Source organism: Thamnophis elegans, chromosome 1 (genome assembly GCF_009769535.1).
Source record: "Thamnophis elegans isolate rThaEle1 chromosome 1, rThaEle1.pri, whole genome shotgun sequence".
In the NCBI taxonomy this organism is placed as follows: Eukaryota; Metazoa; Chordata; class Lepidosauria; order Squamata; family Colubridae; genus Thamnophis; species Thamnophis elegans.
This window is the reverse complement of record NC_045541.1, coordinates 14,549,613-14,570,621: the sequence shown is the minus strand read 5'-3', so window position 1 is coordinate 14,570,621 and position 21,009 is coordinate 14,549,613. Positions and strand designations below refer to the sequence as shown.

At 38.4% G+C, this 21,009-nt stretch overlaps 1 protein-coding gene across 3 annotated transcripts in view; it reads left to right on the top strand.

Annotated features, from left to right (window-relative positions):
- The first annotated feature begins 7,165 nt into the window (after positions 1-7,165).
- GLS (glutaminase) overlaps positions 7,166-21,009 on the top strand; it is a 75,141-nt gene continuing 61,297 nt past the window's right edge. For all 3 annotated transcript variants that reach the window (XM_032217358.1, XM_032217372.1, XM_032217364.1), the window contains exons 1-4: positions 7,166-7,654; positions 19,618-19,708; positions 20,050-20,171; positions 20,490-20,619. In XM_032217358.1, coding sequence (XP_032073249.1) covers positions 7,299-7,654; positions 19,618-19,708; positions 20,050-20,171; positions 20,490-20,619 — 699 coding nt within the window. In that variant the 5' untranslated portion in view covers positions 7,166-7,298. The remainder of the gene's footprint in view (positions 7,655-19,617; positions 19,709-20,049; positions 20,172-20,489; positions 20,620-21,009) is intronic.

Here is a 21,009-nt window from a genome sequence, read left to right as displayed (position 1 = left end):
CTACAAAGTTATCCCGCAGGCCCCATGGGAGCTGGACAACCAATCAGCATACATTTCTTACACAGGAACAGGAAGCTCCAAGGCAGGGGCCCAAATCTCTCTCTCCCTCCCACTATGTGCCTTTCTTTTGCCAGGATCTCAAACCATGTGATCCTGTCCACCATTAAGCCACCTTTCCAAGCAGCTTCCATGTGTTCCAGGGTCTTCTTCTGGAACTGAACACAGATGGACATTCTTCCAACACAAGTTCAGATGCAGCTTTTAGAATCTCGCTATGTATGAAGAGATGTCAAGGTTGCCAGTGAAGGTTGGGGGCGATGGATGACAAATGGAACACCATCAGGAGTTCTGCCCTTCTCCTGCCCTTGCTGGTTTTCCATAGTTTAAAGATAAACACATACATTGTTTTTCATATTTCACTTTTTGAAGTAATAATCATCTCCTGACCAGATTCACCTACTTGTTTGCCCTACCTGGCTTCCCAGGTTGGAAGCTTTGGCGGAACGCTACGAAAGCCTTCCAAAATGTTCTTAGAATGGCTGGAGCTTATTTTGCAGTAGGTGCCTCCCTTTGAGAAACTTGGATGTTCCATGAAAGTTTGCAATTTGGGCTTCTGCTAGTGGCATTGTCTATTTTCTCTCTGATATTTCTGCTTCATACCATTTAATTGCATTGGGGTGGTGGTGGCATTTTTTGACATTATTCTTCTGTCTGACCATGCATTGGAGATTATGGTCACTCATCTGGAGTAGTGGCCAATTGCCTTTCAACTCGTGAACTGATATGAGTATAGGATACCTAATAAAATAGCTATAATGACTAATCATAGTTTTTCTCTTTATGTAAAAGTGCTCAACTTTTTCTAGCAAAAAGGAAGTTCAATAGGGAATACAGGAAACATTTAGTTAAACATTAAGCTATCTGATGTAGCACATTATATTGTATTAAAGCTTCAATTGTCGTAGGTGCACAAAGCTAATGTAAACTATGCTCCAAGGGACTGAAGAACATGTGCTTATTCTTCCATGACTATGTGGTCTACTGATGCGGTAAGTATAAAGTACAAATGGTTTCTTCTTAACAAACAATCCGTGCTAAAGAGCACTATTATTTCACGTTACAATGTTTATATATGCAATGTTCCTCAATAACATCTGTTAATAACTAATTAAATGAAGATTATTATTTTCCTAACAGCACTGCCTATTTTGTAACAGACAAGACGAAATTTGCTAGATTAGCGTTCTACTGGCCAATACATTTCCTCTCACATTCTTACTGCTGTAATATAAGCCACGTCTATAGGGAAAGTGTTTATTCCATACCACACAAATAATATATACTACATGTACATAAATACATCTGTAATATTTGTATGTGTGCAGGGGTATGTATGAAGTAATGCTGTAAATTATTTTACAGAAGATTGCTAGTGTGAGGACAAATACTAATAGTCAATACTCAAAACTAAAAAAGTTTTCAGGCAACTTTAAAAACATTACTACATAATGCCTCACATTGAAGCAATTACAGAAGAATAAAGATTTATCTGAATTGTGCAGTCTAATTTTCAGAATCCATTCTTGACTTTTGCTTAATTAAGGAATACCCTCATTGCATCTTTTATGCGTCATATCATACACACCTTTTACAAAATGAACCTGGTGGCATCTGCTGACAAACTATGACTTTGTAATTGTTGGATTTTTAGGTTCCACCACAAAACCGCGGACGACAAAATCGCGGTTGACGAAAGCGCGCATTTGACGTCATCACAGCGCAACGAAAACATCGCGCTGTGATCGAAAAATGTAAAAATAAAGCGAAAACCTTACCCTAACCCCCCCAAAACCTAACCCTAACCCTAACCCTACCCTAACCCTTAACCTAACCCTAAAATCTAACCCTAAACCTAACCGTTAACCTAACGCTAAACCTAACGCTAACCCTTAACCTAACGCGAAACGTAACCCGAACGCTCTAACCTAACCCTAACCCTTAACCTAACCCTAACCCTAAACCTAACCCTTACCTTTATGGGAATCGGCTTGCTTTAATTTTATTTTTATTTCAATTTTTAATTTTTTTCGTTCGCGCTGTGATGACGTCAATGCGCGCTTTCGTCGATCGCGCTTTTGTGGACCGTGGTTTTGACGGGTCACGGGCTTTTTATCTTTGTATGCCATCCACAGTTACAGTTGTGAAACAGCTGGTCATAGCAATTACTTAAATCAATCAATCAATGGCATTTAGCATCAGAGGTGGTATTCTGCTGATTCCACCCAGTTCGGGCGAACCGGTAGCAGCACAGTGGGGAGCTCTGCCCACCTGCCCAGACATCATCACGGATGTTCTGCGCATGCAACAGTATGCATGGATGCACTCCCAGTTCTGAATGGTAGCAAAGGTAAGAGGATTTCATGCCTGGAGTCCATGCACATTTTACTCCACTGACCATTGCCGACTATAGGGTGGTGCTCATCTCCGTTTCAAAGCCATTGACCCCAGTGCTGGTCTGAAGACATTTCCATGGTCAAGAGTGGCCAACATGAGTTATGGGGCTTTGCTACCTTCCTACCAAAATGATACTTATTCATGTACTCTCATTGCATTTGTTTCAAACATGCTAGGTTGTTATAACTGGGATGAGGATGGGAGCTCACCTGTCACTTGACACTTGTCTCTCAAACCTGGCCTTCTGGCCTTTCTTAGCATATGATACCTCAGAATTTATATTGGTCTATCTATAGAATTCAAATGTAAACCTCTCCCTGACTTCCCCTAGCAAGTAGCATTGGGTTTTGTAAAAAATGGTGAACTGGTTAGAACCACTTTATTCAGAATTAATATATCATTGAGCTGAAAAAAGGAAAATGATAGGTATTTGAATCTGAAGATCAGCTAGCAATTTGGAATCCCATAACTGTTTGTTTATTATATTTATATGCGCCCTTTTCCCCCCTGAAGGGGAATCAGGGCGGCTCACAACTCAAACCAGGGAAGGGGATACAGACAAAAATTAAAAAAACGACACAATAACGATGCATAATTTAAAACACACGAACAGTCATACAATTCGAGACGGGGGCAACAGCTCTTAAGCCCCAGGCCTGTCGGAACAGCCAGGTTTTAAGGGCTTTGCGGAAGGCCTGGAGGGTGGTGAGGGTTCGAATCTCCACGGGGAGTTCGTTCAGAGGGTCGGAGCAGCCGCACAAGAGAAGGCTCTCCTCCGGGTAGTCGCCAGTCGACACTGGCCGGCGGATGGAATTCGGAGGAGGCCTAATCTGTGGGATCTAATCGGTCTAGTGGAGGTAATTGGCAGCAGGCGGTCTCTCAAGTACCCAGGTCCAATACCATGAAGGGCTTTATAAGTGACGACTAGCGCCTTGAAGCGTATCCGGAGACCAATAGGCAGCCAGTGCAGCTCGCGGAGGATAGGTGTTACGTGGGTGAACCACGTGCACCCACGATCGCTCGTGCAGCCAGCTGGAGTCTCTGAATGCTCTTCAAGGGCTGCCCCATCAAGAGCACGTTGCAGTAGTCCAGTCTAGAGGTCACAAGGGCGCAAGTAACTGCAGGATGCTGCGCAGCGTCAATTTGAATTGGTTGCCAAGAGCACAAATTGTCATCATGTTACCTCAAGGTAGTGTCTTAAGTAAGCAAAACAGGTTGTAAGTCATTTTTGCAAGGCCGTCATAACTTGAATAGTTGTTAAATAAACGGCTATAAATCAAGACTACTTGTAATCACTACCATTGTTTTGTCTTATTGAGCTAGAGAATAGTTTTTTGGCACATGGTATTGTTAATTACTGAATGTTATTAGTAATTACTGTTGTCAATGTCTATGTATCCTCAGTGTTAATATAAATATAGTGCAACTTATCAAGTTTCTCCTTGTCCCCAGAAGGTGGCAGCACTTTGAAAGTCAAACTGTAACTATGGTAACTGTCGGGTGACATTACAGCTGTTCATTCTATAACACATTTGAAATCAGAAATAGAAAGTGCTATATATGTAATATGTGCTCAGATTAAAACCTGCAGAAAACTGTTAACTCCTCTAATGCCGAGGACATTTTGAAAAATATCAGTTTCCACTCAGACGACAAGATCACAAAATCAACTCTCCAGGAAGATTCAAACCATGCCTTGAGGATAAACTATAATAACAGAATATAATCTACTGCAAATCTGTTTGTGTTTTATTTTCCCTCTTATATCCTGGTCGATCAAGAAGGTACCTGCCTAAGTGTCTTTGAATTCTAACTTTAAAAACACGTTTCAGTCTCCTGGTTTATATAATATTTCTTGCCAAGGTCATCATCTCCCTGACAAACCATCATGTGATTATTTCAGTTTGTCTCAACCTCTTCTCTGAAAGTCCTCCCCATTTATGCAATGGAATATTTTAACACACCTTATGCCTGCAAATTTTAATAAATTGTGCCCAGAATTATATTTTAAAAAAAAATGTGAAATCTAACATCTGTATTCTGCTTCTAAACCAGTGTTTCTCAACCTTGGCAACTTGAGGATGTCCGGACTTCAACTCCCAGAATTCCCCAGCCAGAGAATTCTGGGAGTTGAAGTCTGGACTCTTCAAGTTGCCAAGGTTGAGAAACACTGTTCTAAACGATTCTCTACCTTTGTTTCCATTCCAGACAAATTCTCATCATTAAAAAGGGGAGGGAGGTTTATACAATGTATTAATAGAAATGGATTCGGAAACAGAATTAGTCAAAGATTGTATGATAAAGTGGACACAAAATTTTGAAGAACCAATAATGTTGGATACATGGGAAAAGATATGGGTAAGAAATGTAAAATTCACATAAGCCCAAAATTTGAGAGAGAATTTTTATAAGATGTTTTATAGATGGCATTTAGATCCTAAAAAACTGGCCTGTATGTATCCGAATTTACAACCTAAATGCTGGAAATGTGATTGTGTTGATGCTACATATTACCATATAGGGTGGACTTCTAAAAAGGTTAAAGCATTTTGGATAAAAATATGGTGGATTATGCAAAATGTTCTTAAAAAAAGGATAAACTTTACCCCTCAGTTATTCCTGTTAGGTATAACTACTGATTGTACTGTTATAGAGACTAACTTGATTTTGTATTTAATAACGGCAGCAAGACTGTTGGTGGCGTTAATACTGGAAGGAGGAAGATTTGCCTACTATTCAAGAATGGACATTAAAAGTTACAAACTTAGCAGAGATGGCCTAAAATATCAGCATATCTCAAGGACCACTCAAATGAGAAATAAAAACTGGAGTGGAGAAGATGGATTGACTAAATTCAAAGTAAATACGAGACTAAGAAATTCCAGATAGTCTATGACTGAAGAAGCAAGGAATGATATAATCGGTTTAGTTAGCCTAACAAAAGAGGAGTTAAAGCTCAAATGAAAGATGATACTTTTTTTAAAAGTTTATTTTAGAACATCTTTGTTAAAGATTTATACCCTGTATTTGTTCTGGGAAGTCGGGGGGGGGGGAGGTTGGGGGGGTCTGGGTGGGGATGGTGAGGGAGGGGAGGCAAATATTTGTAAAAGCCTTTTTTTCAAAAATTTTCAATAAAAAAAGGGGAGGGAGGATTTCAGACAAAAAGAGAGATAATAAATGTTTTAAGTATTACCTTTGTCAACTCAGTACTTTGTAATATGGAATATTACACTTTTGAGCAATATTGCCTAACATGCCCCAATTTTGCTCTTATCCTTTATAGGATATAGGGACTTTATAAAGACTTAGAAACTATAAAGACTATAATCGGGAGACATTAACCAGTTGCTATAACAGTAATTTGATTCTGCAGTTGGATGCTGCAAGGGCCTTCTAGTGTGTCTGCCTGCCTGCAGTTCTCCTGCTGGTTTATTCTGCTGGTCTGACTCACTTTCTTGGTAGATTTCTTTCTAACAAACTGGTGAGAGTCTTCTCATTTAGGCTTTTTTTAAAAAATAATCAGGGCTTTGACCATCACTCTGCTCTGTCACAATTTTTCCCCAAGCTGATGCTCTCCAGAACATATTGCAGTACAATTCCATTATCCCCAGTCAGTTCACTTTGATGACTCAATAGCATGTGTGGAGATCTTTTACCTGCAACCAAAAATTAAGATTATGGAAGCCGTTCTGCAGGGAGACGTCTCAGGTGGCCTCTGAATGACTAATTTATTAGGGCATCAGCTTTCGTGGATTGTAGAAAAGCTGATGTCATATAAATCTAAGTCTCTGAGGCACCACGAGATTTTTCCGAGCTTTCACAGCAATAAATAGGCACAATTACTTATCATGGTAATCAAGAAAGGAAAGGAATGCATGGGACAGCAGGGGTCAGGTATTTTCCTCCTGACCCCTGAAACTCTTGCTGGCCCTTTCTGAACTATTTCTTTGGGCAATACTGTACTCTTCCGTCCCCCTTTTCTCCTATCTTCAGTGAATGCAAATGACTAGCTGCCTGCAAGTATAAATCCTTCCATTCCCCACCATCCAGTCAGAGCTGAAGCATTTTCTTGGATGAGAAGTGGAAAACAAGAAAGTCCAGTTGCCTCTTGGGGAAAAAAAGCACCTTTGGGAGTACGGTGACCTGGATGACTGAGAATTTCCATAGACATATATCCCCAGTGAAATGATGAGCCAGAAAGTGACCCGTGTACAGTATTCCTGGTTTTAGATTGGATGCAACTTTAATCAGGTGTTCATTGCACCTCCTTCAGAGTATGCTGTGAAAGCTATCATGCCCTAGAGCAGTGTTTCTCAACCTTGGCCACTTGAAGATGTCTGGACTTCAACTCCCAGAATTCCCCAGCCAGCATTCGCTGGCTGGGGAATTCTGGGAGTTGAAGTCCAGACATCTTCAAGTGGCCAAGGTTGAGAAACACTGCCCTAGACCACTACAGCCTCTCTGAAGGGATCAGCGGGAGCAAAGAGCAGCCCCCCCAATTCGCGGGACGCGTCCCTTAGCTCCGCTCTCGCTGCCCCCTCCCCTCCCGCTCGCTCAGCAGGCCCAGCTCCAAGTGCGCCACATCTTCCAGTCTCTGGGATGGGCGGAGGGAGGAGGAGAAAAATAAAATGCTTCTCTTAAACGGACATGCCGGAGAGCCAATCGCCTTGGAAAGCGCCCGACGGTTACAGCCGCCGCCGCCCAATGGGGTGGGTCTTGAGGCGGAGTCCGTGGGGTGTGAGAGCAAAGCGCGGTCGACTGGCGGCGGCCGAGGCACTTCCCTTCTTCGCCGCCGGAGCTGACGGACCGCCGCCGGGAAAGGCGGAGAAGACGAAAGGGCTATCATGATGCGGCTCCGCAGCCCTGCGCTGCTGAGGGACCTGCTCTGGCTCAGCCAGGCCGGCACCGGAGGACTCAGCTGTTGCCGTCGCTCGGCGCTGAGGTGGCTCCATCCCGCCTGGCCCGGCGTAGCCGCTGGCCGCTTGCCTTTGCGGCTCATGCCCGGGGCTACCTCCGCCGCCGCCGCTGTCTCCCGCTCCTTGTGCACCAGCTCCGAGGGCATCTTGGAGCAGACTGGCAAGGGCCCTCCGGCCCAGCAACCGCCGGCACCTACCGCGTCCGCCGTGATGCCCGTCTCGGCCCCCGGGCAGAACAGCCACAACGCGGCAGCAAGCAAGGAAGCAGGCGTCTTGGGGGAAAAGTGAGTGGCGGCGGCGGCGGCGCGAGGGGCGGGCCGTTGGCGGGACCGAAAGCCAGCCCTTGGGAGACAGAAGGAAGGATGCTCCTGCCGGCTGGTAGTAGGCGCATGCCTGCCGGCGCTGGCGTCTTCCTCCCCTTGACATGTGACAGGATGCTGCCTCGTAAATGTCAGGACAAGACAGGGCCATCATCCCACGTGCGGGGTGGATTTCTAGGGAGGCAAAGCCAAAGATGGGACTGGGAGAGGTTGCCCGCGACAACCACGGGGAGAGTGGGGGGAGTTTCTTGGCCATCCCTTCTTTCCTTTGATGCAGTTTGTCCAAAGGAGCTTTTTTTTCAGGAAGCAACTGGACTTTTTGGAGACATTTCGCATCTCATCCAAGAACCCTTCTTGAGCTCTGAATGGATGATGGGAATGGAAGGATTCCCCCATCCAGTCCAGAAGTTGTGGAGCTTCATCCCTGGAGGCTTTCAAGAAGAGACTGGACTGAAATAGTATAGGGTCTCCTGCTTGGGTGGGAAGTTGAACTAGATAACCTACAAGATATTCAGCAGATTCTGACAGGTTATGGAGAATCGGTAGGGGAAATTTTTGAGTAGTTCGGAGAACCGGCAAATACCACCTCTGGCTGGTCCCTGGAGTGGGAATGGAGATTTTGCAGTATCCTTCCCTGCCATGCCCACCAAGCTACTCCCATAGAACCGGTAGTAAAAAAAATTGAATTTCACCCCTGCGTACAAGGCCCCTTCCAACTCTGTTAATCTCTATCAGTCAGAGCTGAAGAAGCTTCTTGGATGAGAAGTGAAACATCTTCAAAGAAACTCCAGTTGCCTCTTGAAAAAAAGCATCTTTGGGACAAGCATGACCTGGATGACTGAGAATCTCCATAGACTTTGATGCATTTATTTTCCTGGAGATTAAAGTCGCTTTCATTCTCTATTCAAAGTAAAGTGTATGTGGTGGTGGGAGGAGCACTGTCTCTGTGGTGTTTGGGCCTTGTAGCAGAAAAATGACCATTGGAAGGATCTTCTGGGCACTGATTTGGGTGGGTTTTACTTAATCAGTGGATAATTCCAATTCATTTATCTCTTAAGTTAGTGGGGGTGAAATTGGAGTTTGGGATAGTGTCAGTGATGCTTTAGTCTTGCTAGATTTCATTTTTAAATTTAAATGCTACTATTATTTGAACATTTATATTCGAAATGTGACTTACTTAGAGATTTTATGTCTTTCAGCTAAGGGTCATAAGGTGATTCATGAATCAGGCCTGTGAAAGAGTTCTACTGTTTCAGTTTTCACTTATTTTATTGTAAGGGTTTATTAAATGATGTACAATTTCCTTTTTTTGGTACATATTTATGAAATGAGATCTAGGGAGGAGAAAACATTTCCGCTATGCAATGTGTAAAGGGAATTCAAGAAACAGCAATCTAAAAATACCATGTAGGTGGAGTTTTTTAGAATTTTCCTACCCAGCATTTATATCTAAGAATTAAAATCTAGGGTACATTAAACAGTTACAAAGGATTGTATCTGAAATGTTGAATGTAGCTTTTAAAAATCTTATAGTTGAATTACTCATTTATTAACAGTCTCATTTACAGAAGAGATAAGTAGTGAAATACACAGGTCATGTTAAAAGTGCTCAGAAGTTTTCAATTTTTCTTCCAGGAAAGCATTTTATTTCAGTCAACGTTTCTGAACAGAGGAATGTGCATTTTAATTATTTGTCCCTTCATATAAAACCACTGACAATTGACAACATGAATACTTGTGTATTGATTAGATTTTTTAAGGTAATACAGTTTTACATTTAAAAGCAAAACTGTTTTTACTACTTGCTGTGAATCTACTGAACTATGATTGCAGCTGCTATGGATATTTTTATGATTCATCTTTAAAATGGTTTTCAGGCCAATCAATGAGCAATGATCTGTCTGAGGGCGGTGGGGAGGAAGCTATTGACTCAGTTATTTCAGTGAAATTAATGTTAGAAAATGGTCTGCCTGCAGTTTTGGGAAAATCATAAGGTTTGAGGAATTAAGTTCTTTGATTTGATTTGTTAATTGGATGTAAAATTCTGGCAGGGGAACTTAGAATTAGAACTCAAAATTGGATATTCTAGCTCTCTATTCCATAATTCAGATATAAAATCAATGGTGGGATTCACTTACCTTCCCCACCGATTCACAAATATGAGTGCACATGCCACATCTGCGCATGCACTGCCTTCGCATGTGCAGAAGGCCGTGCATTACATCAGAGGTGTGTGGGCAGAGCCTCCCGCAGCCGCTGCTATTGGTTTGTCCGAACCGGAGAGAACCAACAGGGAACCTCCTCTCTATAAAACTAACTTTTACTTTTTAATTCTTTATAAATTAGATTATGAGTTTTTGTTCAAGTGCTGCATCTCTTGAACATTTTAAACTTGTTAGTACTTTGCTGCTGCTAAAGCAGCTGGGCCATTCTGTTTAATACATTTCAGTTATTATATTGCTCTGCAAATCTTGTAAAGAAATTATATTCAAAACACAACTCATTAGTAATCAACTGATTGAGAGTATTGATTTATTGTTTGGCCCAAGCATTCCACTAAAACATTTTCCTTCCTATTTTCAGATTTGGGTTATTCCACAGTAGTAGTTTTCATGGGATTTGGATCAAAATGTACCTAGTAAGCAATTATTGACCAGATGCATTTGGCAGTTTTTGAGGCCGGAAATGAAGATACTTGTTTGATATCCTTAAACCTAAATTTCAGAAGTGGTTTACCACTCTAATCATAAGGCAATCTCATATGTGCAAGGATATTCAATAGACCATAGCATACCGATAGAGGATAGAGGAGAATATTAGTAGCTCAGGGTTGAAATGAGGGATCCCTACTGCTTTCTGAGCTTGGTCATTTCATTACCCAAACTAGGTACCCAAATGAGCAGAAATTAACACCAAGATTAATGTTTAGACCAACAAAGAAGCAAACAGTATCCCAAACAAGGAACTGTCAAAGAAGCTAACAGTAAACAGCCTAATCAAAGAACCATCAAGACCACTCCCACCAACACTGATAAGGCAAGAATAGAACTAGACTAGAATATAAAATGAGAGTAAACCCCACTCCCTACTAGGAACAGATTTCATGGACAAAGTTTTGGCTTGAAAAGACTTAGATTTGGTGAAATGCAAACACTGTGCTCCAGCATAAGAACTGTATGCCCTCTATGAAACATAGTGCTGGTATCATGGTTTGGCCTGTTTCGCTGGCTCTGTCTCAGGGCGGCTTTGCCATCATCAGTGGACCCATGAATTCTAATTGTCTCAGCAAATTCTACAAGAAAGTGTTAGGCTATTTGTCTGTGACTATATACTCAACAGAAAGTGGATCATGTAGCAAGACCACAGCACAAAATACACAAGTCGTATAACCTAAGCATGATCAACAATTAAGAAAAAAGTTAATATTTTGGATTGGCCAAGTCAACCTCCTGACGTTTATCCTATAAAAGTGGAGAAGGACTTGAAGAAGGCAGTTCATGTGAAGAAACAAACAACATCCCTGAGTTAAAGCTATTCAGTTAAAGAAACAGGCTAAATTTCTTATGTACAGGCCTCATCAACCATTATCAGAATGTTAGTTGTATTATTGCTGCCCAAGGGGGGGGGGCACACCAGCAAAGATTATTTTTCTAACCTTTAGATGTAACTTTAGATCATTTCCTCAATAAGTAAATGAACAAGTATAATATTTTGACTCATTTGTTGAATAGGGTTCTCTTTATCTAGTTTTCAGAACTTGTGTGGAAATGACATTTTAGGATATATTTTAATCTAAGCAAGTATTTAATAGATATACTTGTTAAACATTAATCTCAAGGTAATACTCATTTTGGTAACTTTAAACTTGCCCCAGAGACTTAATGGAAGCTTTAAATATTGAATTATGTCTACTGAAATTACATCTATACATTTAAGCATGTTTTACTCAAACTATTAAGGTATTTTTGAGAGAGATATCAGTCCAATTAGTTTATACAATTTCTTAAAAAAAAGCATAACTGCTAATCTCTTGCAATAGTTTACAGATGTACTGTGTCATAAAGAGAGTAAATTAGTTTTGTTCCCCAGTTAATAGTACAATCAGGGTATAAACCATGTTATTGTATGACATAAATAATGGTAATGACATGAAAATATTCAGAATAGCTATAATATCATCAGCAAATAAGGGTAATTTATATCCATTGCCATGTTTCACCTCATCTTAACATCTTTAGGGTCACTAATACTGTAGAAGAAAATCAGGGAGGCAAGAGGTACAATTGCCAGGCCCCAATTTCACTTGATAAATTGAGAGTTAACTCTTACTAGGTGAAGATAAAAATTTGAAATCCTGTGAACAAAGATGCCCATATTCTTGAACGCTTCTATATAAGCCTCATAAAATGATAAAGGGAATGTGGACAGAAAATGATTGATTGTTGACCTGTAACAAGTCCTAGTTTATGAAAATTATGTACTATTCAACTGGAAATTTGTATCAATTTTTTAACATTGTTGTTAAATATAATATTGAATATCACTAATGCCGTTTTCAGCAGTTCAGTTCTTAGGTCACAGAAAAAGCTGTTTCTTGCAACATGGTATCAGGACTATTGTTGCACATTTGTCTCTTTTAAAAATCTGAATCAATTTACATACTGACTATTATAAGTATTGTGCCTTGTAGGCAAAATATTTTTCAAGGCTATTTTTCCAGGGTTACAGATGTCTGGAACCATAATAAGCTTCTTGAAGAGGAAGTGCACAAATGAAAAAAGGGATGAATATAGGTTTAAACTGAAAGAAGCTAAATGTCCAAAAATGAAGTACTCAACTAATTGTGCTAAGGTCAAAAAAAAAAAGTATAACTGTTTTGAATGTCCTATAAGGCTAGGGTTATTGACCTCCACTTTTAGCTTTTCAACCTTGGGAAGAATTACATAGAATAGAAATGCCCCTATGCTCGCATTGATTATTAGAGAAAAAGTAAGATCTGGATAAATCATGATTTTGAATCTATAGTATTTTCAATTTGATAGCTTTCTCAAAAGTTGTAAAATGGTCTATGATACTGGATTTCATAATTTATACATCCACCCACATAAATACATGCCTGTGAAGATTGTCGCTTGTTTTTAATCTGTAAGTATCCGTTATCACAAATTTAAAATCAACTTGCAATGAGAAGACTTCCTGAATGTTTTATTCCTTATAGTTTAACAAAACCTTCTGCCACTCAGCAATTTTGAAAGTAAGTTAATATTTAAATTATTTCTGGTCAGTTGCCCATGTACTTGAAGTGGTTCAGTTTGTAGAATAAAATGAAAGTCTTCTAAGGTCTTAATTCTGGATTCATGAAAAGTAACAAGGAGTCTCTTCAGGGTTTTCAGATCTTTGTCAAACATAAAACCTGGAGCTTTATATTTTAAAGTTACCATGTATTCCATATACACCAGTTTTTTAAATTTCAAATTTACTGTTGTTGGGAAATAGACTGCCGTTTCAATATTAATTCAACGTTAGTTAATTGTTACTAGAAAAGCAATACGTTGAAATTAATGCAGGATTTTTATCCAATCTAGTGGAGCTTGGAGGAGTAGCAGGAGGAGGAGTCTTTAGCTTTTCTTGTCTGTCGGGATAATCCATCTCCCCCCCCCCCTCTCCATTTCTGGAGAGAATCACCTTGAGGTGATTTAGAGAGAGCCGTCCTCTTCATTTTATGAGGCAGATGGCTAAAATATTACATCAGTGTTATTTAAAGTAACCTGTAAGTGTTTGAGCATAAATAATTTACAATTCAGCTATTTATATGAGTAACTCCATCCATAGGATCGGAGTGGGGTTAAAGAAAGCAAGTAACTAGAATGCCCTGAAAGCTGGAAGACGCCTATTTATTCCAAAGATGCTTTTTCAAGAGGCAACAGGACTTTCTGGTTTTCTTTGAAGACATTTAGCTTCTCATCCAAGAAGACAAAGAAGCTTCTTGGATGAAAAGTGAAGGGGACAACCATGACCTGGATGACTGAAAATCCCCATAGACATGCCCCCTAATTCTTTGGGTAGTTGGTTCTGTTGTCAAAGTCCTCTTGTTAGGGTTGCCCACCCCCCCATCCTCAAATTGGTTGCAATATGCCTTTTCGTATCTTAAATCCTTTTTTTGTGTATGCTGCGTAATGAGAGAATGCTGCAGGTTTTGACCTCCTTCTGTATGATCATTCTCATCCTCCCACACAGTTGACTTTTGTCAAGGCTAAATATTCCCAGCTCCTTTAATTCCGTCTTCATAGGACTTTGCTTCTAGCCCCCTAATCATCTTTGTTGTCTTCCTCTAAATCCCTCTTAAAGTGTTGTGGCCACACAGTGTTCTAGTTGGGGACTAGTCGAACCGGAATAAAGTATAATGATTAATTCTGCAATTTTTAACTTGTATGTTTGTAGGTGGTGTCTAAACTAGCACTTACCTTTTTACAATCACATCACACAAATATTAATCTGAGTACTTTTCACAAGTACTATGACGAACCTATATTTCTCATCTTACACCTGTGCATTCATTTTTTTACTAAATGAAAAACTTGGGATTCATATTCATTAAATGTAATTCAACTGGCTTCTATGACTTGTCAAGATTATTTTGAATATGGTTTCTGCCTTCTAATACATTCAGTTTCTTATCTAATTTTGTGCTGTGTGGCAAATATGATAAGCATTCCCCTATCTGTTCATTTATGACAGTGAGAAAAATATGAAAGAATGTTGATGCTATTCTCCATTGCAAAGAAAACTACTAATGAGCATTTTTGAGTATGATTTGAACCAGCTGCAAATTGACTGAACTATAATTTATTAAGCTGACAAATACATAAATGGCATTTTTATTGAAGTCCAGATATACTATTTCTATAGTACATTATCCACACCTTTTAAGGAAATTGGTAGCTAATTTGTCAGCAAGATTTGTCAGACAAGATTCATAATGATTCCTTTTATTTATTGATATGCTCTATTGATTATGATCTGTTCTAGAGTCTTCTCAAATACTGTTTGGATCGGGGTCCCCAGGTCACAGCCCACTATCAGGCCGTGGCCTATTTGCAATTGGGCTGCGTGAGCAGCCTGCACATGCAGAACTCAACTTGTGCGAGTGGCAGACTAGTGTGTGTGCACATGTGCGGACAGCTGAACTTGCACGTTCATTTGCTTGTGTGTGCGGGCCAATCCACCACTCATGCGAGTTGAAATGCACACATGTATGCGCTGGCCCAATGCACAGTGTGAGTTAACCCGTGTACATGCTGGCCTGCTGCTCGCACAGCCCTGTTCCTCTCTTCCATGCACCAGGGTGCCAAACTGCAAAGGTTTTAGACCTTTGGTTTAGATGTCAGGCTGACTGAAGAATAGTTTGCTGCATTTTCCTCCCCCCCTCAGCATCTTATTTGCATTTAAAATGCATTAATAAAGAATTGTATTTTAGATGTACAGATATTTCTAATTACAATGATTTTGAAAAAAATGAATTTTGAAATTTTACAGTTTAATATCATATCCATATATTGATGCTAATTTTTTGAAAAATTACACTTTTAGAAATTGACAAATTTCATTAGAATTTAATAGTACCAGTAAAAGCTTTTCAATGTCAGCTCCCTAGTTTCCTTTTCCATATGAATGTAGATGCAAATGTTGTGCCTTCTTTCTACTGTATCCTTTACTGTTTGGTTCTATTATGTTCCCCAGTGGCAGCATGTACTGTATATAAGAATAATCTTTGTTGTGGTTTGTGGATCTCTCGAAAAGATTCTTTTACACTTCAATTTTTGCTTTATCACACTTTTGTATGCACAGAGGCCCAATTTAATGAATGTTATATGCAATGGAACAAATTTGCAATGGATGGTTCTGTCTGTGCATTGGTGTTTTTTCTTCTATGTAACCCTGTGCTGCTCATCATCTTCTTCCTCCTGAAGGGAGAGATGGGAGAGAGGAAAGATCCTGAATTGTCCCTTAATGTTTCCTTTGTTCACATGCTCTGCTATTTCCATGCTGAACAGCTGCCCCTTTCTTCCAAATGATCTGTTGGATTGGGGTTTCACTTTAGCAAGTTTCAGAATTAGCCTGGATTGATATTTACATTAGAATAAACTATATCATAAATTTTGCAATATGGTAGTGTTTATGGCGCCAGAAATTTATTTAGCCTCTTTACTACAAAAGTTTTGCATGAAATTCTACATAGATACAGTAAATAGCTAAAATATTCCCATAAAAAGTATTTCAAAGTTTAAATATAACACCACCACCAGCAACCCTACTTGCTTACCATCAGGTGGGATCAGGAAGGGAAATTGCATTAAAAATGTTAAATTAATGGAAGAAAAATAAATTGGCTTCTATGTTTGAAAGCATATGTTTTCTAGTATTGAATATGATCCATGATTCTTTCAGTTGCATTCTTTGCAATTCCAATAAAGTAATACTAATCCTTCTAGTATTCCTTCATTTTAGTTTCATGTCAAATAATTAATTTTATGATGAAAGCCCACCACATTTTTTTGCAGTAATCGTTCTTTTGTATGCATTTTGTTTCTTATCAATCATTTCTTGCAGTTTGTCAGTCTACCAAATATCAATTTACATATTTCTCATTAATATAATGCCACCCACTTAAGTGACCCTCTTCATTTAATTATTTTTATGCTGGTCCAGGGTATTTTTATGTATTCATTACATCCTGTTTCTACTTGTTTTGTTGAAAATTGAATTCATCTTCCAATACTTTTTTTCTTTTGTATTTTTCATTTTTTTCTTCAAGATCCATTCGACATTGCTAAATAATCATCTATCCCACATTACAAACTCATTGCTGTAATTCATAATTCTTTCAGGGTTTTTTATCATAAACAATCACATTTATTTATTTATTAAATTTCTACACTGCATATCTCATCTAAGTCACTCTGGGTGATTTACAACAGAACAATAAAACTAATAGGTAAAGGTAAAGGTTCCCCTCGCACTTATGTGCTAATTGTTCCCGACTCTAGAGGGCAGTGCTCATCTCCGTTTCAAAGCCGCAGAGTCAGTGCTGGCCAAAAATGTCTCCGTGGTCATGTGGCCGGCATGACTAAACACCAAAGGCGCATGTAACGCTGTTACCTTCTCACCAAAGGTGGTCCCTATTTTTCTACTTGCATATTTTTTATGTGCTTTCGAACTGCTAGGTTGGCAGAAGCTGGGACAAGTAACGGGAGCTTTACTTTACTCATTACGTGGCGCTAGGGATTTGAACCGCCAAACTGCCAACCTTTCTGATCGACAAGCTCAGCGTCTTAGCCACTGATCCACCTCGTCCCTTAATAAAACTAATATAAATACATAAATAAAAGTATACCTTAAAACAGTATTAAGAACAAGTTAAAACTTAGAAGTAAAATTAAATCAGGTTAAAAATTCAAATGCTAGGATGTTAACAAGGCAGTGGGATTATGTACAGGTCACCAGCCATCCCAAGGGCTGTTACAACATACCGTATTTTATACCCCCATGCTAATAATAATAGGGAGTTTCCAAATGGCTTCATTGAGCTTTCATTCATTTCATTCTTTTGTCCTATCCAAACCCATCCATCTATATCACCTAATGCCATTTTTTTCTCCAAATTGTATATATTCAGAATGTTGCATATTTTTTCTAAAACGTAACTATGATTCTTTCATTATCATCATGCAACTATCACACCTCTGTGGATATATGCTTTTATATGCATCCACTACAACATTCTTTTTCTATTTCCCATAATGCTATATTGGTTTTTATTTTCTTTGTCCAGCAGACAACTGGAATGAGTAACAATTGTAGCAGTAAGAAAAGTAAAAAAAAAGACAAAAAGGAACATTTGTGTTATTTCACATTAAGGTTTGCTACTGTATTTCTTGTCTTTGTCTTCCATATAATGAAAAGGGGAAAAGAGAATGGGTGCTTTTTCATTTCATGTTTGCAGAAGTGTCATGGAAATGTGGGTAAGAGTAACATGGAATGGAGCGGGCAAAGAAAGAGAAGTTAAAGTTACTCAGTTGTTGCTGCCATTAGTAAAACCGGAGAAGATGGGAAGGTAAAGGGGTATACAGTGAGAAAAGACATTTGTCTTTAATTATAGTAATTGCAGTAGATAAGCTGGTCTATAACTGTAATAAATATTTGATTTGATGTCTACTTTATTAAGACATTAATAAGGTTACTCTCCTATGTAGCATTTGAGCCAGATATCTCCTTAGAATCCCCAATGTATTTATGAGCCAATGCAATTATCTAAAAGCACTCAGTGTGCATGTTGTTCAGTTGCTAAGTTGTGTTTGACTCTTTGCGGTCCAATGGACCATAGTTTCCGAGACTTTGTCCTCCACTGTCTCTTGGAGTTTGCCTAAATTCATGTTCACTGTAGCAATGACACTATCTTAACCATTTCATCCTCTGCTGTCCCCTTCTCCTTTTGCCTTCAATCTTTCCCAACAACAGAGTCTTTTCCAACTCTGTGTGCATAGTGTTTTCAAAATACAGGTCTGTATAGTTCCAGAATTTTTGCAGTCTTTGCTTTTAGGTAACCTTCGCATCTTACTTACAGATCTTGCTATCTCAGTATTAGTTTAATCAGTCTTCTGCTGCGGTCTTATTATAGGGCACAAACTTGTTACTTCTTTTCTAGCTAATGCCTTACTTCAAATGCTCTCAACTTGTTTAAGTAATGTTATTTCTTAATATAAGTCAAATTTGATATTTTGGAACTTGGTTTTAATATAAAGTGTTAGGGCCCAAACTTCATTCAGAACTGAGATTCAGAACTTCTTTAAAAGTCACTTTATGGCCTTGTAATAGATGTTTGAAGGCCAGCATTATCTTTGTTCTACCAAAATGACGTACCGTGCCTTATGGCTTCAAATGAGCTTCTCTCTTTATTTTTTCAGTACAGACTTTGCAGTGAATAAACACTCACTTCCACATAGTAAAGATAATGGTGACAATGCCATGTCCACTTTCTGTCTTAGTTCTTTTTGGTTATGCTGAATATGTATTTTTCTAAGTATTTAATGATGCTAAAACACTGCTCTTAGGCTAAACAAATATTACATAACATTATTGATCTGTGAAATAGAGGGAGAAAAGCTTATACTGCAGTTTAAACTGATAAGCTTTATCCAAGAATAGTCCATTTGAGATATTTTCTGTAAGTAAAATAAATGTTTGCCATGCTTTCTGTATCAGCTAGTTCAGTGCCATAACTAAATACTGGGCTAATCTGGTTGATTTAACTGCAACAGATGTCAATGATATATAATCTATGAAGTTATTTAAAAACTACTTTAAGAAGTTGAACTAAGCCTTAATGTTTGAACATTTTAAACATGCACATTTCTTAAAAGTATATCTATGTTAAATGTTCTATGGAATTTAAAATTTGCAAATTAATCTTATATTTTACTGATTTTTAGTCACAAATTACCACCTGTATCAGTTTTTTAAAAAATTCAAAGAAGAAAACTTTGCATACTTAGATTTTTTTAGTTATCTACCAAGGAGGCAAGATTGAAAGATTGAACTTGTGTATTAATTGGAAATTTACTATATAGCCAAATGTTGCTATATTGGCATATATAGTTACTTGTATCCTATTTTGATAGAAAAAAATAAATAAAAATGTCTATGGAAGAACAAATATAGTGTTTAAATAATAATTAATGACACTGTATATGTGAAACTTTCACTGTAGGATTTATATTTCATTGTGTGTGTATATATGAAACTATGTTTCACTCTAAGATTTAATTAAGAATAGATTTTCATAGGAGTATATTTTATAGAATTGCATTGATTTAAGATCGTGACAAACTAATACTTGATTTCTCCCCATATCTGTGTTCTCTCCTTAGTAAAGGAGGTTTGTTGCCTAGCTTGGAAGATTTGCTCTTCTATACTATTGCAGAAGGACAAGAAAAAATACCAGTTCATAAGTTCATCACAGTAAGTTTTTTATCATGTTTCTAATGAATGATGTGCTAGGTAAATTAGTCATCTTTTTATTTTTGAAAACATACAGGTTTGGTAATGATCAGTTTATGGGAAGGTTACTAAAACTGAGTGTCACAGAAATTTTAAGTTTTAAAGAAGGCTGCCTTATCATTTTATTCACATTTAGGGAGTGTGGTTATATGTATTTTAAAACAAAACACAGAAAACAGAAATGTCTGTGAACTATCTATTGCAGTCTATTGGAAAAGAAGATCAGGTGGGAATCAGAACCGATGTTAGGTGAATTAGTGTTCAGAAGAAGAAATATCCGTGACGCCTTTTTTATTTTACAGGCTTTAAAATCTACAGGTTTACGAACAGCTGATCCGAGACTGAAAGAATGCATGGATATGTTAAGATTGACGCTTCAGACAACATCAGATGGTGTCATGCTAGACAAAGAACTCTTTAAAAAGTAAATACCTTAATGTATTTGCTACAACTTGTTTATAGTATGGAATAATGAGGCTAGTACAAAATGTTGTAAATGAGTACTGCTCAGAAATATTTTTCAATATTCAATTCCCCCACATCTGATTTCATGGAAAGAGGAAGAGCACAAAGGAGACCAAAAGTGTGCATTATGTCAGTAGTTGATATATTACCTTCAGTAAATGATATCTTTGGATACAATACTATTATTTAGATTTTAGAAGCACTTGTATTATCTCTGTAGTGAAAGACATATGGTATTTGTACTCATGTTATAATATTTTTTTTTTGTATTTCACAGATGTGTCCAAAGCAACATTGTGTTACTAACTCAGGCTTTCAGGCGAAAATTTGTCATTCCTGATTTTGTGTCATTTGCCTCTCACATTGATGAGTTATATGAAAATGCTAAAAAACAGTCAGGAGGGAAGGTAAGTGTCTTATTAAAAATAATTGGTGGCAATATAGAGATGGCCAGCTGCAGTACATTGTTTGTGCCCTTCAAATCATCCTGAGATCATGCCACCAATCTTGGTAGAAAGATATAGAATGTTCTCCATATGATTTTCATTGATCTGTGGACTGAAGGATGGTTTTAAGTACAAATAGTCTTCACTTACCAATTGCTCATTCACCTTCTGTTCAAATTTATGGCAGTACTAAAAAAAAGAGAATTACAAGTGATTCTCAGAGTTGTTATCATTCTAATGTCTTGATGGTTATGTGATTGTGTTTTGGCATTTGGCAGCCAATGCATGCAATCTTTTCTGTATACTGTATAAAAGGCAAACATCACTCACTCATCACGAAATCTCCAGAAC